The sequence below is a fragment of the Lonchura striata genome, chromosome 5 (assembly GCF_050655825.1).
Source record: "Lonchura striata isolate lonStrDom1 chromosome 5, ASM5065582v1, whole genome shotgun sequence".
Taxonomy (NCBI): Eukaryota; Metazoa; Chordata; class Aves; order Passeriformes; family Estrildidae; genus Lonchura; species Lonchura striata.
The window spans coordinates 29,065,204-29,082,688 of record NC_140707.1 but is presented as its reverse complement, the minus strand read 5'-3'; the positions used below and the strand labels follow the sequence as shown (position 1 = coordinate 29,082,688).

At 46.5% G+C, this 17,485-nt stretch overlaps 2 protein-coding genes across 12 annotated transcripts in view; one reads left to right on the top strand and one right to left on the bottom strand.

The window, feature by feature from the left end:
* Nucleotides 1–9,598: 9,598 nt before the first annotated feature.
* Nucleotides 9,599–13,020, bottom strand: POLR2L (RNA polymerase II, I and III subunit L). The gene is made up of 3 exons (XM_021555076.3): nucleotides 12,979–13,020; nucleotides 12,665–12,772; nucleotides 9,599–10,065 (listed from the first exon to the last, which is right to left on the bottom strand). Exons 2-3 carry the CDS (start codon nucleotides 12,757–12,759, stop codon nucleotides 9,957–9,959), a joined length of 204 nt encoding a protein of 67 aa, XP_021410751.1. The 5' UTR covers nucleotides 12,760–12,772; nucleotides 12,979–13,020; the 3' UTR covers nucleotides 9,599–9,956.
* A 294-nt stretch (nucleotides 13,021–13,314) lies between these two features.
* The window catches only part of TSPAN4 (tetraspanin 4), a 430,007-nt gene continuing 425,836 nt past the window's right edge, over nucleotides 13,315–17,485 (top strand). For 10 of the 11 annotated variants that reach the window (XM_085581605.1, XM_085581598.1, XM_021555172.3 and 7 more), the window contains exon 1: nucleotides 13,315–13,368. The gene's annotated coding sequence lies outside the window, so the exon portion shown is untranslated. Of the gene's footprint in view, nucleotides 13,369–13,997; nucleotides 15,610–17,485 lie in introns of those variants that run through there. The other variant, XM_085581603.1, reaches the window with a different exon arrangement.

Below are 17,485 nucleotides of genomic sequence, written 5' to 3'. Positions count from 1 at the left end.
GTTTTTAATACCATTTTCAAGGAACGGGTCTTGAAGGAGGTGGCAAGCCACAGCCCCCTCAGGTGCTCCCACCTGCTCCACACACAGACCCTGAGGTAGGGGCAGCCTGGCTGACATCACCTTTTGGGCAGGGGTCAAGAGCAATGGGTTGTAATTAGAGCAATTATGATTTTAATAAGGCATAATTGAGCTAATAGCTTTTTTTTTTTTTTTTTTCCAGTCTACATCCTGGATAACCTGAAAACTAACTAGTGAGTTTTTTTCTGGGGCTTGTAGGAGGCAAATGTTCACCCCTTGTTTCCTCTGGCTGATTAATACTGTCTCCAGTCCCGCTAGAGGTGGCAGGAGATGCCCCTGGTTGCTCTTAATGAAGTCAGTTGGTGCCTCAGCATTATTTGAAGGCTTGAAGCTGCTCCCCAGCATCTCTTTGCAGGGCTGGGTCTTCCCTTCTGCTCCTCTAGTCCAGGAGAGGGGCTCTGGCACCAACCATGTGGTGGCAGATGGGCAACCACCATCCTTCCCAGCCACCAGGCTCCTGCTCCTGGGCCAGTCTGCTGGACAAGTTCTGTGCTGACAGAGGCTGGGAAGCCTGGTGGGCTTAGTCTGGGGCTCCTGTTTGCAGCACTGACAAAACAGAGGCTGGAGAATCACCTGCAAGTGAGGTCAACCTTAGACCTGGATCTGAGTTCTTTGTGGTGGCCCAGATCTTGGTGGGAATGCTTCTTCCCACGGGGAAGCTGGCAGTAGCCGCCTCTCCCTCAAGCCTTCTTGCACCAGTTGCAGTGGCAGCTTGGTGATGCCCCTGTGGGAGGGGCATCTGCCAAGGGCTGGGGATGAGCAGCAGAGCCAGGACCAGGCACCTGGAGCTGGCCCAGCACCCTGTTCCCGAGCTGTCGCTGATGGTCGCTGAGGAGCACCGCAGCCACGCTCTCCTGCCCTCACAGGCAGCTCACAACGGCATCTCAGCTCTTTCTAGACATCCAGCCCCAGTCATCTGCTGGGATTAAACCCAGCCTGTATTACATCTGCCTAAAAGTTTCCTGGGGACCTGGGGCTCAGCTGCTCCCTGGGGTACCATCTCATGGTGTCTCTGTAACTCAGGTGCCAACACGACTTTAATACAACTTTCTAAAGTATGCATTTGTATCTTGTAAGCCCTTGAGTACAGCAGAGTCCCTTTTATATTGAAATTCAGGATTCTCAATAACATTTTATTATGAGGATTGCTATTTTTGGAATTGCTGTTACTCTGTTATGAGCAAGGCACCTAACATCCTTCAATATGAAATCATTAAGGGCACAGCAGAGTTCATTACAGGGGCATTTCTCTGGATTAAGAACAAATCAATACCACACACTAATATCACAGCCTGCTACCTGACTTTGGTTGCAAATAGCACATCCAGAGGCAGATGCTCTTCTTTTGGCCTCTTGTGCTCTTCTTCCAATAACTTATTTACTGTTTTCCCCCAAGCTGTTGTGATGGATTTATGAGCAGACAAAATCCAAAGGTTGTTTTTCCTTGAGCTACCTGAATACTGTAGCTTTTAAAATAAAGAAGAAAGAAATAACCAGCTTAAGTTTGTGATATTGCAGTAACCTCATATGCAATATGATTTCCCTGCTTCTGGAACTTGGCTGAGGGAGATGGGGTTGTTTTGCCTGGCAAAAAGGAGCCTCAGGGGTGATCTTAACACTCTCCACAACTGCCTGGAAGGAGATGGTAGCCAGGTGGGGGTTGGTCTCTTCTCCCAGGCAACCAGCGACAGGACAAGAGGACACAGTCTAAAGCTGTTCCAGAGGAGATTCAGGTTGAACATAGGGAGGAATATCTTCACAGAAAGTGATTAGACACTGGATTGGGTTGCCCAGGAAGGTGGTGGTGTCGCTGTCGCTGGAGGTGTTTAAGGAAAGACTGGATGTTGCACTCAGTGCCATGATCTTGTTGACACGGGGTGTTCAGTCACAGCTGGACTTCATCCTCCTCACATATCTTCCAACCTAATTGATTCTGTGAACCCCCATGGATGTATAGAAGAGAGTGAAGGCCTGAAGTTCTCTCTGGTTATGTTTAGTTAATCACATTTAGAGTTTAGAATAAGTTTCAGATGGTTCAAGTTAGAAATGTGCCTGCAGGAGTTGGGGTGGGAGGGAAAATGGATGATAATTTAAAGTCTCTGATAGAAGGAAGAGCTCTGCTGTCCAGGTAGTGCCCTGGAGAATTTCCTTCTTTGTGGAGATGTGCCCTGGTTGAGATGTGGAAGCAGTGGGAGTTTGTTGGCCTCCTGGGCATGCTGCCCTAGCTGGGGGCAAGGGGGTGAGGGTAAACACCACTGCTGTGGTGAGTCTGGGCCAGTCTGGCCCCAGCCACCATGAAAGACCTTCAGTCAGGTAGTGCATGACCACCTCAATCCTAGGTGAAGGCTCCAGCTTTGTTCTGGACAACACAGATCCCAGTCCTGGACCTGTCCCAAAGCAAGTTTGCCCATTGGTGATTTGAGATGAAGGCAGGATAAAATGGGTTTAACTGTGGGGATGCCAGGCTGGCAGGAGTCACCAGCTGCCATGGCTGTTGCTCAAACACCAGGAACCATATTCCAAGATGTGTCTGGCTCTAGCAGCTCTGTGGGGCTGCTCCCAGCTCCTGCAGCACCACGTCCATTTGGTTCTGTAGCAGCTCAGGTCGCTGACATGAAAGCTGCCATGGCCAATGGCATCTGTTTCTCTTTATTTATTAGAAGCAATTTTTCATCAGTGGAATTTAATTATTAGTATTTTGCTTTTAAAAATCTTGCTTAATCGAGGAAAGCAGCCATTTGTTTAGGGTGCATTTAATGCTGAATGGATCCAAAGGGGCTTTTCTTTAAGTTGTTTTGACAATAATATTAAAAAAAAATCAGATTGGTGAAGTGTGGAGCTGTAGGCCATCTCTGTAATGATCTGAAGCACTCAAGCCCTTATTAACTTAATGCTTTCATTTACTAGCTCATTCCTCGAGGAAGACCTCCTAGTCAAACTGCTATTGCTTTTTTTAAAAAACTAAAGTTAGTAATTGCTTCAGCTGCACATCTCATTACAAGGAAAGGCCTACAGCCTAGAGCAGCACTAATCTGATTTTTGTTTTTAAATTTTCCAGGGGTATTTCAGCAAAACCTCTTGTTATACCTCCAGCCCAAGTGTTAGCTATTGCATTGCTGCCTATACATTTCCAAACTCAACTATGAAAGTTCTGAATTCCCACTCTCTCTGGGAATGGGAGGCTCGAAGGTTGACTGTACCTGTTATGGTATTGGGGAGGAGCTGGGTAGAGCTCATCAGCTGGTGGGCAGGGGCTGCTCAGTGCTGGGAGGAGCACTTCCCATTCCATCAGGGCAGCCTTTAGCCCCAAATAGGTGCCACTGCTCTGATTACCCTTTACCCCCTTGTTCCATAAAGTGGGATGTTTCTCCTCCCTCCTATCACTGCCTGAGAAGGAGCACACTTTCACACACACTGCTGGAAGGAACACTTCATTAAAAAGGAAAAAAAAGAAGAGGGGGAGGCACTTTAAGGCAGCTTTCAGTAAATAGCTGGGGATAATTGGACTTTAGCTGTGTTCTTATAACCTTCTGGAATGCTGGGTACAGTGATGCTGCTGATCTCTAAATTGCTGCAAAAGCTCAGGGCAGCAGCTTTCCATCAGCAGTTCCCACAGTGGACTCTGCTTAGTGTCAAAAAGTGATTTAAAAAAATGTAATTAAAAATACTCCATTAGGATTTGAGGATCTATGATAGGGGTTGCTGATAAGGATGCAAGAAGACACCAGGGTTGGGTGAGATTAGGCTACTCCTTGTTGCTCATTTCTGATGGTTTCTGAAGAGTGGGATGTGCCATCCCAGATGTTCTGAAAGGAAAACTGAGGCATTGCACTGGTTGCTCAAGGCTCACATTAACTAGCCTGTATGTTCTTGTCAAGGCCTGTCCCTGAACACACACCATGTGCTGGAGCCTTTTTCTGTCTTTGAAAGACATGAGAAACGATGTTACGTGGAGATGGGCAAAGGGAGTCTGTGCTGCTGCTGTGGACCAGCCTGGAGAATGCAAAGAGAGAGTGGAATAGGATGGACCCAAAGTACTTCAGGAAAGATTCCCATTGAGCTTCATGCACTTGGAACAGGTCTCTGGAGAGATATTGGCAAGGAAAGTGACATTTAGGTAATCTCTGAAGAAATTCAAAGCTTGTAGATACAGCTGTAGTGAACCACTAGAAAATGTGGAAAGGAGCAGCTCATGAAAGGTCAGTATCTAAAAGTGGGTGCTGAGCACAGCTGTCCTACTTCTGTCACTGATTTATTTTAGTTTTTTTAGAAGTATTTAATTTCTTGGGGTTCTCTGAGACTTGCTTTTAAAAGAAAGAGATCTGATTTCCAAAGAGTGAGTGTTCAGTATTTATTCTTCCTAGCTCTAAATCCAGCCTGTGGGATGGGCAGTGTGTTAATTCAAAATCATTGGTGCCCACAGAAAGGCTTGACCACAGCCTTTTCCACTTGCTTTGTTAACTGCCAGGGTTCTTGAGCTCCCTAAAGTCTGTGGGCTTTTAGCATTTTGTCAGGTGTTCCATGCCTTTCTTTGATCTTTAGTTGTTCATCTTCTAAAGAGCAGGAAATAATGAACCCATTTTATTAAAACACTTGCATCGTATTTGGGAGGGATAAAGAAGAGCTTTCCTGCTTGAATTTTCTGGCTTGGCTGTTACAAGACTCAGTGCTAAACACAGGAGCAGGTGTATCCTGAGAGTAATCGTGGAGAAACCTGTGTGGTGCTTGGGATCTCAGTGGATTCACCCCTGCTACCTGTGCCTTTCAGCCAAAGACAAGGTGTAGCTCACCACAAAGGATGCCTGACAGACTCTGGAAGATGTGTCCTCATGGAGAAGGAGAAATTAGATTAGGGGTGCAAACCCTAACATTTTCTGCATGACTTGGCTCCACATTCCCTATATATTTTTGGAAGGGAGTGGGAAGGAGAGAGCAATGAGGGTATAAACAAGACCTACTCCCATGTGAACATTGTGCTGCTTCCAAACACAAACCTGAAGAAAAGCCTTTCAGCTGTCCCTGTGTGGCAGGAGCCACTGCAACCAAAGGTACCTTACCTTTTATCTTCTTCTATGGCCTTATGTGCTTGAGGTGCACATGGTTGAAGTCTGCAGCAAGATCTGAAAGTTCTCTAAGTGCCTAATGCTTGTGCACCTCAAACAGCTTTTCTTAGCAGAACTTAAAGAAATGAATTAACCCTGGATGCCTGAGTGGTGTAGAGCACCACAGGTTACCAGGTCATTTTAAGTCACACAAGTTAATGAAAGGACTCCCACAGACTTCAGTGGGCAGCACATCAAACCATCCAGCATGGCAGAGCCAAAAGCTTGGCCACATGCTCCCTGTCCTGGGTTTTCAGGCATCTTTATTGTGCTGTCCCCACTGAGCAATTAAAAATGCTTTCTCACTGGCTGGAGGAACTGAATAAAAATTGGGGCTGAAAGGAAAGCCACCATGTAAATCATGGTGCAGATGCACTGAAAGGTAAAGCAATTCTATGTTCATATTCTGGGCAGTCAGAGCCAGGTGGAAGCAGCATTATTATGGAGATGTCTCAACTGAGAAGTTTCAGTAATAAGAAAATCTTGTTGGCTAATTGAGCTCAAGTGGATGTACATGTGTCTGCTCCAAGAGGGGTAAAAGTAGAAATGCTATTTTCTTTCTAAGATCCATCCTGAAGTTAGAAACTATTTGGAATTACACTGATTGCAGAGGAAAATAGGCTATTTGGTTCTGGTTTTGTTTGCTTTTTTTTTTTTTTTTTCTTTTTTTTTTTTTCTTTTTTTTTTTTTCCCTGTCAGGGCAAGGATTGATTTTTCTTGTAGGGCCATTTGTAGGGAAAGAGGTAGGTCCTGTTCTGGATTCTCACAGATTATTATCAGTGAAATGTAGCTTTGTAGCTACAGGGCTAGTTAGAAATCTTGATGGAAATACACTACTATGAGGGTTTGGTAATGGTTTTAATCAGGATTTTGAGAGTTTTCATATTTCTTCATATAGACAAGAAATATATACAAGAAGTCAGACTTTAGTATCTAATTCCAGACTGCATTTAGGCAAAAGTCATGGGAAGAACAAAAGCCCAGCACACATCTCTCAGTAACTCACCCTGGGGCGAGACCCTCACAAGAGGTGGTTTTTCAGAGCAAAATTCCTTTTGAGATATAAAACCTGAGGCTCATTACAGATTGGCACAAGAGCATTTCACTTCCTTCCTGCAGATGTACTCAGAATTATGATCAAGAGGATTTTTTTGTTTAAAATTGCCATTTCAAGAAATGCAAAGCTTTCCAAGCACACACAGCTTGGTGCTGATGCTCCAGGTTGAAACAGGACACTGAGCTCCACAAGCAGTTCCTCTGTACTTCCATGACCTCAGCTCCCACCGTGTGTCACAGGCACTGCTTCGTTATTTCGGGATGATTGTGATGTGTGAAGGGAGGCTGTGGCTTGGGTGATAGAGGGTCTTCTGTCAGACCAAAGGGATATTCCAGACCAAATTATATCAGTATGTAAAGTGAGGGTGAAAAAACGGGGAAACATTTGGAGTGATACTGTTTGTCTTCCCAAGAAACTGTTACACCTGATGGGGCCCTGCTCTCCTGGAGATGTCCAAACACCTGCCTGCCCATAGGAAGCAGTGAATTAATTCCTTGTTTTACTTTGTTTGTGTGAGCAGCTTTTGCTTTCCCTATTAAACTGCCTTTATCTCCACCCATAGGTTTCCAGCTTTTACCCTTCTGATTCTCTACCTAGAGAGAATGTTCCTGCTGGTGGAAAATGAGGGAGTGGCTGTGTGGGGCTTGGTTGCTGCCTGGGGTTAAACCACGACCTGGGTTAGTGGGAGCCCTGCAACAGCTTTTCAAGACAGACTTGAAAAATTTCCAAAATGTTTTACAGGGTGAATAAGTAACTGCAGAGGAGTGGTGGGATTTTTGTATTTTTCAAAAACCTTCCAACTGACAGAATTCTTCATGTAATTAAGGACTGCATATTCACTACCATTTATCTTCTTTTTTTTTTCCCCACTGCTGCCTATATGTTGATTTTGTAAAGGGCTTCTTTTTCTGGTTGAGGGAAAACTGACGCTTTTTTATGTCTTTTGTGTATACACCTCTTTTACATTGTCTTGAAAAACTGTAGCTGTTGTGAGCATATTTAATGGCTCTTTCCAAAGACATCTGGCAGGTTAGAAAGCAGATCCAATACTCTTATGTTATTAACTGCTGCAGAAGGTAGCACAGGGGAAGTGACAGCAAAAAGGGAATTACTTTCCTAGTTACCAATGAGCAGGGGTGAAAGATGGGATTTATAGAAATCCATTGAAAATTTCAGACTCTTTCTACAACATGCTCCTGCTCCTAACCCTCCCAAGGAACAAAACTCTCGAGATAACTTTTCACATGGTCATGATTAACTGTAGTCCTTGCCACATTACAGAAATGGCTTTTTTTGGTTAATGCTGCAATTGCAAACTCCTGGGGAAAAGCTGTGATGCACACAGGGTGTCAAGGGCTGCATGAGCTAATATGAGTACCTGCTGTGACTTAGTCTTACTGCTCAGGTGTTTTTACAGCTCCATGGGTAGCATCTGTCTGAGGGAGTGATACCAGACTGCCATAGGGTTCCACTGCACCCTAGCTTTGAGAATAGTAATGAGAGCAACCAAGGTGGGTTTTTGTTATTCCTTCTCTTTTTTTTTTTTTTTTGAATGAGGCCTGCTGTGTTTTCGCAGATTGCATTGTCATTAAGTGTTTAGGAGCCTTAACTTTTAATATCAGACAACTTGGCACCCGCTTTGAAAAGAAACATGTTATTCTAAAGCAGAAAATGAGATTAGAAATTTGCTTTTGCAGATAGAAACCAAGTCCTGTCAGCTCATCTAATCCAGTTCCTTGGCAGTGATGCAGGCCAGCTTTCTGCACGGCATTCCTGCACGGCTGCCTCTGCCAGACGTTCCCGTCTGGGCTGCTGCGCTCCCAGTGCGGCTCGCGGAGCGAGTGCGGGGCCTGCCGATGGATCTGTGAACAGGCTGGCACGCAGGGCTGTGTCACACCCCACTCTGACAGGGAAAAGCATCCTACACGAGTTCACTTGGGAAAGGTCATCCTCTAGTTCAGCATCCCTTTACAAAATAGCCTGAGAGAGAAGTGAAGGGCTTTTTTTGGTTTGTTTTTATAAAGTGTGTTCAGCTTGCTAATACAGCAGGCATGCAGAACATAAGCTACCCAACCAACTATGAAACAAATGCTAGAATTAATTGCTTAAATCTCTTTGCATTAGGGTAAAGCACAGGTTTTAAGATGTCTTCAGTGAAGAATTGCTTAATATGAGAAACATCTACTACTGTCTTGTAGTAAATTGAAAAGCAAGTTCAAGTGTAAAGATTGGTTGGGTCATAGCCAAAGGCAAACAGCAGTCCTGCCTCTTGTTTTATGAGACAATCTGGTTTCAAGCTTTGTGGGTACAAGTTTGACCCAGCACATTAAATAAGCACATTTAATAATGACTATTTCTGTAAACCCAGAGTTTGTTTCAACCAGGTTCTTTGTACTACAGAAAAGAATCCACAGATACTTCTTACCCTGCAGCTGATAACGTGAGTGCCAAAAGTTTAATTGCACCAAAGAGCAATAGACTGCATCCTAAGGAATGCACCTTTTCCAGCCCATTCTCTACTGGGCTGCTGTAATGATGAACTGATGCTGCATTTGCATGGATTCCCAAACCCGCACAGGTGTAGGAATGGCCCTCATTCAGTTTCAGGTAAGAGGGGTGTGTCTGCCTGTGGACACACCATGCACCTTTGTGCACGGCAGAAAACAGTGAAAACATGATCCAATTTACAAGCTGATTGTGCAAGAGAAAGGCGAGACCCTGGGGCATAGTCGGTGCCTGTCTGGATGTAGGTGACCTTCCCCAGCCCTGCAGGTGCCCTCTCTCCATTTCAGCCCCTCTCTGTCGGGCTGGGCAGCACCGCAGCACACGTGCAGCACAATGTGAAGTCACTGACACGATGAGCAGTGGAAAACGTTTGTACCAGCCACAGAGGGGTGCAGGTGCTTGGCAGCAGCAGCACTTTGATCCTGTTCACACCAGCACGCCTCAATTCTCACATCTAGCACTCTCCGTGGAGACACTCAGACATGTTTTGCTTAAATGAAGGCACTGCACCATCTGAATCACTGTTTTTGTGATACAGCAGCCCCAGTGTTTGGTAAGGATTGGGGTAGAGAACACAGGTTGACTTTAACTGCGGTGGGAAGTGTTCTCTGCGGGCTCCAGCAGCTTTCTGGAGCAATGCCTCACAAACTTACCCACTTCCATGTCGCTGGAACCACAGTTCAGTCCTGTGTTTCTAACCCACACCTGCCTAGTGTAGGACACTGAGCTGGAACCACAGTTCAGTCCTGTGTTTCTAACCCACACCTGCCTAGTGTAGGACACTGAGCTGGGTACTCAGGAGTACCTCTAAGGTAACCAACAAGATCCAAGCATACACTTTATCCAGAAACTGTAGGAAGGTTACAAGGCAAAAGCCTCCTTTATTTCAACATTTTAATGAAATATAATAGTTTTTCTACTTGGACAAACATTTGGTTTTACTAGCAGAAGCATCTAGAAGTTCACAACTCCAAACACGGATTTAAGAAGCAGCATCCAAACTTTTAATCTCTAGATCTTGTTTAAGTGGACTTCATCATTCCTTTGTTTCCTTGAAAGAGGTTAGTGGCTTGGGGCAGTGTTTTATCCAGAAGATAAACATCTCTTGATGGTTGCACTACAGTTGGCTTTCATCCTTTACTGCCTGAAGTCCAGTTTCAAGTTTAAATTAGAGATATGTTCCACATGGCTTGCAGCACAGTGCTTTTTCCATCTCATTTCTCCAGGGGTGCATAATTCAAAAGCTTCTCAATCAGATCCACATGGGCGAGGAGCATTCTGCGGCAGCAGTATCTCTTCAAGCCAAGGGCATCCAGGGCATCTCTATTAACGAACAACAATTAAAAAACATAACAGATGAAGTGAGTCAGAACTACTTGTAAGCGTTTCCTAAGCAACACACTGATTACTTTGAGCTCAGTCATAGAGGAAAATTTGTTTGCAGTTCAAAGACAGACAGAAATTCAGCATGCGGTGTTAATGCCCTTTTCCATTTAAGTGTTGTTGAGTGTGTTTGCCCATTCTCCAGCCGGCCAGAGCACTTGATCTGCTGCTGAGAAGGGTCCCCAGCTGCCACTGCTTTCAGAGGGCACTGTTTTAACATGTTTCTGTAAACTGAGGATGATTCTTGTCTATTTCACAAGATAAATTTAAGATCTGAGCCACACTAAAAAGGTGAGATATACGGAAACTAAAATAACTCGGAAGGCAACCTCCCCCATATAGGGATGTTAATTCTGAGGATGGCTACAATCCTTTCCAGCTCCCATGGGAGAAGGCACTCAGTTATACAACCTGCCCCCCACATACATACAAGTAAGTAGGTGCAGACTGGTCAGAAATCAGTGTTTTACTGAATTCCACTGAATTCCTTTGGAGTGACTGCTCCAGATTCTTCTGTTTGGGTAGAGGATGTTGAGTCATCCTAGCCCGAACCAATGTGGGTGTTTTCCATGGCTGTGGCTATCAGACTCTTAAAGGTCACGATACCACCACGATCTTTAGCTGCAACCTATGAACCATAAATCCAGTCTGATACTCCTTCAGAATGTGACATTTGCGAGACATGACTGATCTCAGGTTTATATGATGATACTGATATAATGCAGTGCAATAAAGCATTTGCTCAAAACAAACTTAATTTCCTGGAACTCATAATTCTCCTGTAGGAATAGGCCAATGGATACTTTTCTAAAATACAAATGACTGAAAGGAAGCCTCTGCCTAAGCTGGACCATGGTAAAGTGCTGTTTGGCTTCAAGCAGTACAGGCTAACTGCAGGAGCCAACTTCCAGCAGCTTCTCTGATGTCACTCAGTCCTTGCAACTGTTGATGGTGCAGCAGGGCTGCTCGCTCTAGGACAGCACCTGCAAAACTTGTTTTAGAGGAGTATAACAACACTGTGGGGCATTTTAAAGAATGTTTATAAATAACATCACATGATGTAACAGTTTTCCAAAACACTTGAGAAGAAAAGCATCTGATGTCTGTTGATAGGTAAATTTTAAAAGCTATCTGGAGAGTTCTGAAGTCTCATATGCAGTTATCAGGGATGCAAAATACTAACATTAATCACAATTTCCAAAGGCATAAGACAACTTTAGCTGCATTTGCCTTTTCTTCCAGCTTCCAAGGACTTGTGGAAAAGAGCACTTTTAAGGGACAAACAGAAAGGCGTGGATGTCTTTTTCAACTACTGATTCTTTAGACAAGTTTTCCCATTTTGTCCATCCATTTCTTAAGCCACCATTACCAGTGATTCCAGTACTGCACCGTAAGATTTTAGTTGTTTGAGCTCTGTAAACTCTACTTCTTACAACACCATAATTGCATTAGTTTGAACAAGCATCCCAGAATCAAGCCAGTGACCACAACAATTGCTTTCAAGTGAGCATTTGTCAACGACAACACAGAACTCCTATACAAAAGCAGAGGAATAATAAAGATAGGGAAAATATTAAAATGTAATGCCTAGAATATATGTCAGAAGCTCTATCAAAAAAGCCCTGGTAAACTGTAGTAGGAGTAAAAAAAAAAAAACAACCCATGGTATTGTAATGCTTTTAACCCCATATATGAAATAAACTTACCTGTAAAACTGTTAGGATCCTCAACCACTTGAATGCAAACCAAATTATTTGCTTTCTACTTAACATCTACTTTCTACTTCAACATCACGTAAATTTCTCTTTCACTCCTCTGAGCTGCAAACATCCATGGGTATTTTTTTCTGTTTCATACTTGATGAAAATGTAAGTATTTCTCAAGTTTTATTCTCAAAGCTCCTGAGGTAGAGTCAGGATAGTTAAAACTCTCCTTGAACTATTAGCAGAAACTGGCTACGCAAAGGATGCACAGACTTCTTACCACAGAGTTGTTAGGACTATCAGTAGGGTATCTAAAGTGGTTAAATCTTCTTTCTCCAGCAAATCAATACTTAAAAATAAGGTTAGCATCCCTGGGTTAAAATGCTTAAAAAAAAAACAAACAACCCCAACAACTAAAACCGCTAAACATTTCTTACACTTCTTTTTCTTCTCTCCCTTTAAGAAACTGATCACGTTGGTGTCAAAATTGGGTATATCAAAGGGGAAGGGAAGAAACAAGGAAATGTGCACAGAGTTACATATTTGGGAACATTTTGGAGACTGAGCAACTTCCACACTGCTGCTCTGAAAGATACAGTGGAGAAATAAGTATTTGGTTGCCTACTGCAATTTCTAACCTTTGGTTATACGATCTCAGAGTGTACCTGTAGTTTTTAGCCTCCCTACATCTCTTTTATGACGCTGCGACCCTGCACTCGTGCCTGTGGCCCTGCCTTGGCAGGGAGGTTGGGGGAGATGATCTGCAGCACGTCTGGGACCTTATGCACCGCGTACCTCACACAGGCCGCGAGTCCAGCAACACAGAGCAAACTCACCCTTCCGTGTACTCCGCCTGCAGGAGGCCAAGGTAGGCTTCCCACTTGTTCCCCACTATCTTGCCGCACGTGAAGCACCGGACCGGGATGATCATTTCTGCGCCGTGGCTGCAACGACACCAACCCCGCCTCAGACCCGGACACCGCGCTCCGCCGCCGCGCTGAGGCTGCGCTGCCCGCGCCGCCACGCACGGCCCGGCGGCGGCTCTGGGCTGCGGGGCCCGGGCCCGGGGGCTCCCTCAGGCGAGCGGCCGATCCCGATCCCGATCCCGATCCCGATCCCGATCCCGATCCCGGGCCCGCGCGCGGCTCACCCCGCGCGCCTCCTCCGCTGCCGATGGCCGCCGGCCGCCACCACCGCGCCCGGCCGGGGGAAACCGCGCCGCCGCCGGCCGGCCCGACGCGGCGGGCGGGCGGGTTGAGCGGCCCTACTCCCCCCTTGTGCACTTGATGGTAGCGGCCCGCGGTACGGCGTCCCCGGCGGCCCAAGAGAGCGAGCGCGCGCGCGCGCGCGCGGGGGGGGGCGGGCTCGCGGCGGCGCCGGGCGCGCGGCGCGGTGAGTGGCAGCCGGGGCGCCCCGAGCGCTGAGCGGCGGCACCGCGACCGCCCCCGCGCCGCCTCCTCCCGCCGCGCCCCGGCGGGCACTTGTTGCATTGCGAGAGGGCTTCGGCAGCGGGCGGACTTCTCATCCCGTCCTGGCTGAGGTACCGCAGCGGGAAGCGCAACTGGTGGCTGCGGCGCGGCAGCCTCCCGCCCGCTCCGGCGGAGGGGTGAAGGGTGAAGGGTGGGCATCCCGACGGGCAGGGCTGACGGGGAGCCGGGGCGCCCCGCGGCAGCCCCGCCGGCGCGGCGTGTCCTTCGCTCCCCCGGGGCAGGGGAACGGGGGGCGGTGGGACCCGCCGCTGGAGCCGCGTCGCGACCCGGTCAGCGCAGCATCGCGGAGCCGCGTCGCTCGGGGCTGCTTGCCCGCGGCTCGGCGGCTCCCGCGGGCGGGAGGCGGCGGCACAGCCCGCTCCCGGCGCTGCGGGCTGCTCGCGGCTCCGCGCAGCCCGGACAGGCGCTGTCTCCCTGACGGCACTCGCCCCCGAGCCCCGGCCGAGCTGCGGGCGCTGCGCTGGCTGCGGGGTTGCCGAGAGTTTCCAAACTCCGCGGCCAGCCGGGACGCGGCGCCGTCCCGTTATCCCGGGGTGCTGCTCGCCCTGCTGAGAGCCGTGCGCCGCTCGGTTCCCAGCGGTGCGCGCTGCCCCGGTGCCGCCTGCTGCCGCGGCAGTGCCCGCAGCGGGGGCAGCTCTCGGCTCGGGGCACAGGCAGCGGCTGGCCGGGGCAGCGCGGCCGGTCCCGCTGGGCACCCGCGCCGGGCAGCTCTGGCGGCAGAGGATCGTGCATCTCGAAACTGCTTTACTCGCTTTTCATTAATCTAAGGATTGGGGAAGCATTAGGCACGGGCTGTGTGTGCTCAGCGGAGGGAAGCGTGCTGTGATGGGTACAAAGTTTGGGGACGGGCACCGCTGTTCTGGAGGCTCTGGGATGAAGCATTCCTCTGTCAATCCTTATTGCTCTCTCGTTTCAGCGTTAGCGTTATGCTAATTGTCCTTGGGAGAGCAGAAATTCTCCCAAAGTGATGTTATTTTCCAGCTAAAGTATCTGTGAGTTGATACAGTGCACAGCGCAGAGCCATTAATGTCAGGCATATAAATAATTGTGTCTTAATGCACAGCTTATGTTAATACGTCTTTCGTGACTATTTTTTGAACGACTGGATTATTGACCCTCTGCACAGAAATGCCAGACCTAACATGAACCGTAAAAGAGCAAATAGTTTTGTTTTAATAAATAAGGACTTGAGGTTGAAAGCATTTTTACAATTCTATTGCTAGTGAAAAGACAGTAATTTTTGCAGTCTCAGGAATAATTATGCGCAGTTGTGAATGGAGCGAATTGACTTGGCATGGAGGGTAGATCAACCTCCTGCGATCTCTAGATTATGATCATTATTGTTATTGTAGGCCAGTGGGAGCAAAACCGTGTCTTTCCTTTTTATCCTTTCATTTCTTTCGAGGGCTGGAGGGGGTGGGGAGTTGAGAATTTGAAGATTGTGCTTTGATGCATTTTCAGTACCAGGGCTCCAAAGTAATTTTCTTACTGAACTGTGTGGTAAAAGGCATTTGTGTTTAGAGATGGAAATTTGCAATTGAGAGTGAGAAAGAGGAGCTGGAGCTCGGCTTCATAGCTGAGCCACATCATTAGATATAGGTTAGCATTTTATAGCTGCCTTGTAGAAATGTGCTCGCTTATTTCTTAAAAACAAAACTGAACTTAAACTTTTGGACCTAGTTCACATATCTCACTTTGCGTAGCGTCTTTTTTTTCAAAGCAAAATGTACTCGGCTTGTTTGCACGCCATTACTTTAACTTTGTCATGTCTTTTCTGGGTAACCTGCTTTGGCTGGGTGAGGGACCTAATGAACTAATAGGCCTTTCATGGCTGTAGCTGCTTTGATCCTAGAAATTGTAAAGATTTTTATGAACTATAACCTGGAGAGAGACTGCTACATACCAAAAACATTCTCTGCTTAACTTCATATATCCTCTGCTTAATCTGACCATTTGCCAAGCTGCAGAAGTCTGTTTAGAAGAGCTGTGGGGGAATGTGCACACATGTGACTGTTTGGGAATTAGTCAGTGTTTTATGGGCTGCTAGCTCACGCTGATTAGGAGGACTGCAGCTTGAACCATTTGTGGCATTGTCAGCTTTCCACTCTTGTTCAGGTGAGCTGAGTACTGATGGCACTCAGCTGTTAGTGTTTAGTGAAATTTGATCTCTTCAGCCATCCTTTTGAAGAGGGCGGAAAGAATTCAAGAACTGGGTCTCTTTAAGCATCCTTTGAAGAATTGCAAGTATTGAAGTCCCGCTCTTAGAACGAGAAGTACAACTCTTTCTCACAGTAAGTTCTTACCACATTTCTGGTCTCTTGCCACCTTCAATAAGCAGCAGTCCTCAAACTGCTGATTCTTTGGGCCTTCAGGCAGTCTGCTGGTCAGAAAACCCACTGCAGCCTCATCAGCATTAAGCAGAAGAGACTGCCCTGGAATTAATCGAGTTGAAGAAAGCTTGAGAACTGTGGGCTGCTTTCTTGATGTGCAGCTGGAGCAGCTTGAGCAGCTTCTGTCACGTGGATTTGTTGTGAGGCAGTGTAGATAATACACCCGCCTTCTTCCTGTGATCTGAACAACTTCTGAAAGCTGACAATGTTCTGACCCACTGTCACTGTTGGGATGAGGCTCCTTCTTGGCAGTTTTTGGTGGATTAAGATCTGTAAAATGCAGCTAGGCATCGCTGCTCCATGGCATTGTTAGTGATGTGCACTTTAAATCCTAGGCTGGTGATTAAGGAGTAGACCCTGCTTCCTGTTCTCCCATCCACGAAATGCGAGGGAAAATATTGCTGCTTGTTTAAAAAACAAACAGAAATGAAGTCAGTTAAGTGACCCGGCGGATTGAACTACTCCTAAAATACTTCTGTAGCTAGAGTGGCCATATGACCTCCTGCAGCTCATGCTGGCAAATTGTGTCTTTTCTGACCTTGTCTCTGTAATTAGGGCTGGAGGAAAGACTTGTGAGATCTCTGCACTTGCACTGGTAGCATGAGAAACTGTTAGCTAAAAGGTATTTTTTACTCTGTTGGCTGCAGTAGGTCCGGTTTAGGTGCGCACCCTCACGGGTCTGGAAAATTTTGACCTTTCGCTACTTTTCACCTCCTGTTGTTGTTCCTCTTCTTCTGACTTTGCTTATTCTGTGTACATGCAGATAATGACCAGAACTGACGACTTGGGTCTTTTAAGATCTGACTTGCCAATGGTATTCAAGGGTAGTGAATTGTTATTTAAATATAGGACTTTTTATGACAACTTCTCTGTGAAGGATTGTTTTAGTGCTATTGATCATGATGCAGACTTCTATAAAGCTGTGAGTAGCCCTATTGGCCCTGCTTGGAGTTAAAAGCTCTCTTGTCTGTTGCTCCCTGTGGTTATTTAGAGAAAGAATGTTGACAATTTTCTCTTCATTTCCAACTAACACTCATAATCCTGTGCACAATGGCAGAAGTACCATATTCAGTGTTTTACTCCTTGAGGATTCCAACGAGGCCAGAGAGGGAAGAATCCTAAGAGACAGGCTCACATGAATTGTGAAATGAGTGGTTAAATAGGACATTAGTCAGGAGCTGAAATGTGACATGGAAAGTTCAATGTATATAAGTAATTTGCATGGCAGTAGCGAGTCAGACAAGAGGGAAAGATACAAAATCAAATATGCAGGATGAAGCTTGGCTGTTACTTTTTCAGGCACATTTTCCCCTCCAAGTTTGCTAAATCCTGCAGACGTACTCCTGGGCTTTCTCTAGCCCTGGTTAACTACTCAGAAATGTGTAGTTCGTCCTTTTCCACAAAAGGTGAAGGAAAGTGGTTCTCTCTGGAGCTAGCTAGGGTGTCTTTGGAAGTCCTCCTTTCCCCTCTAAAAAATGAAGGCTTAAGGAGCAAAGAGTGGGATGGAATATAGATTTGTTTTCTCCTTGATTATTTTTAAAGTATTTTTTTAGTGAGTGACTTTCTTCCCTTAGCTCCACAGTGCTATTGGGTGTAGTGATGTGATGGTGGGGAGGTGGAGAAGGCCAAGGAAAGGCAGGGATGATGGAAGCAGGAAAGACTTATCTGCTCTGTAGAGCTTTGCATTGTTGGTTGCCCCACACAATGTGTAAGAGCTGCTCAGCCCCTGGATTTAGTGAAACAAATACTGAAGCTGCTAAGCAAGGAGAAATGAGGA

Bases quoted from the DNA above. Each gene is read 5' to 3' on its own strand.
- POLR2L (XM_021555076.3), bottom strand. From the start codon at position 12,759: ATGATCATCCCGGTCCGGTGCTTCACGTGCGGCAAGATAGTGGGGAAC. The intron at 10,066-12,664 runs GTGAGTTTGCTC...GTTCGTTAATAG, and splicing joins CAGGCGGAGTACACGGAAGG to AGATGCCCTGGATGCCCTTG.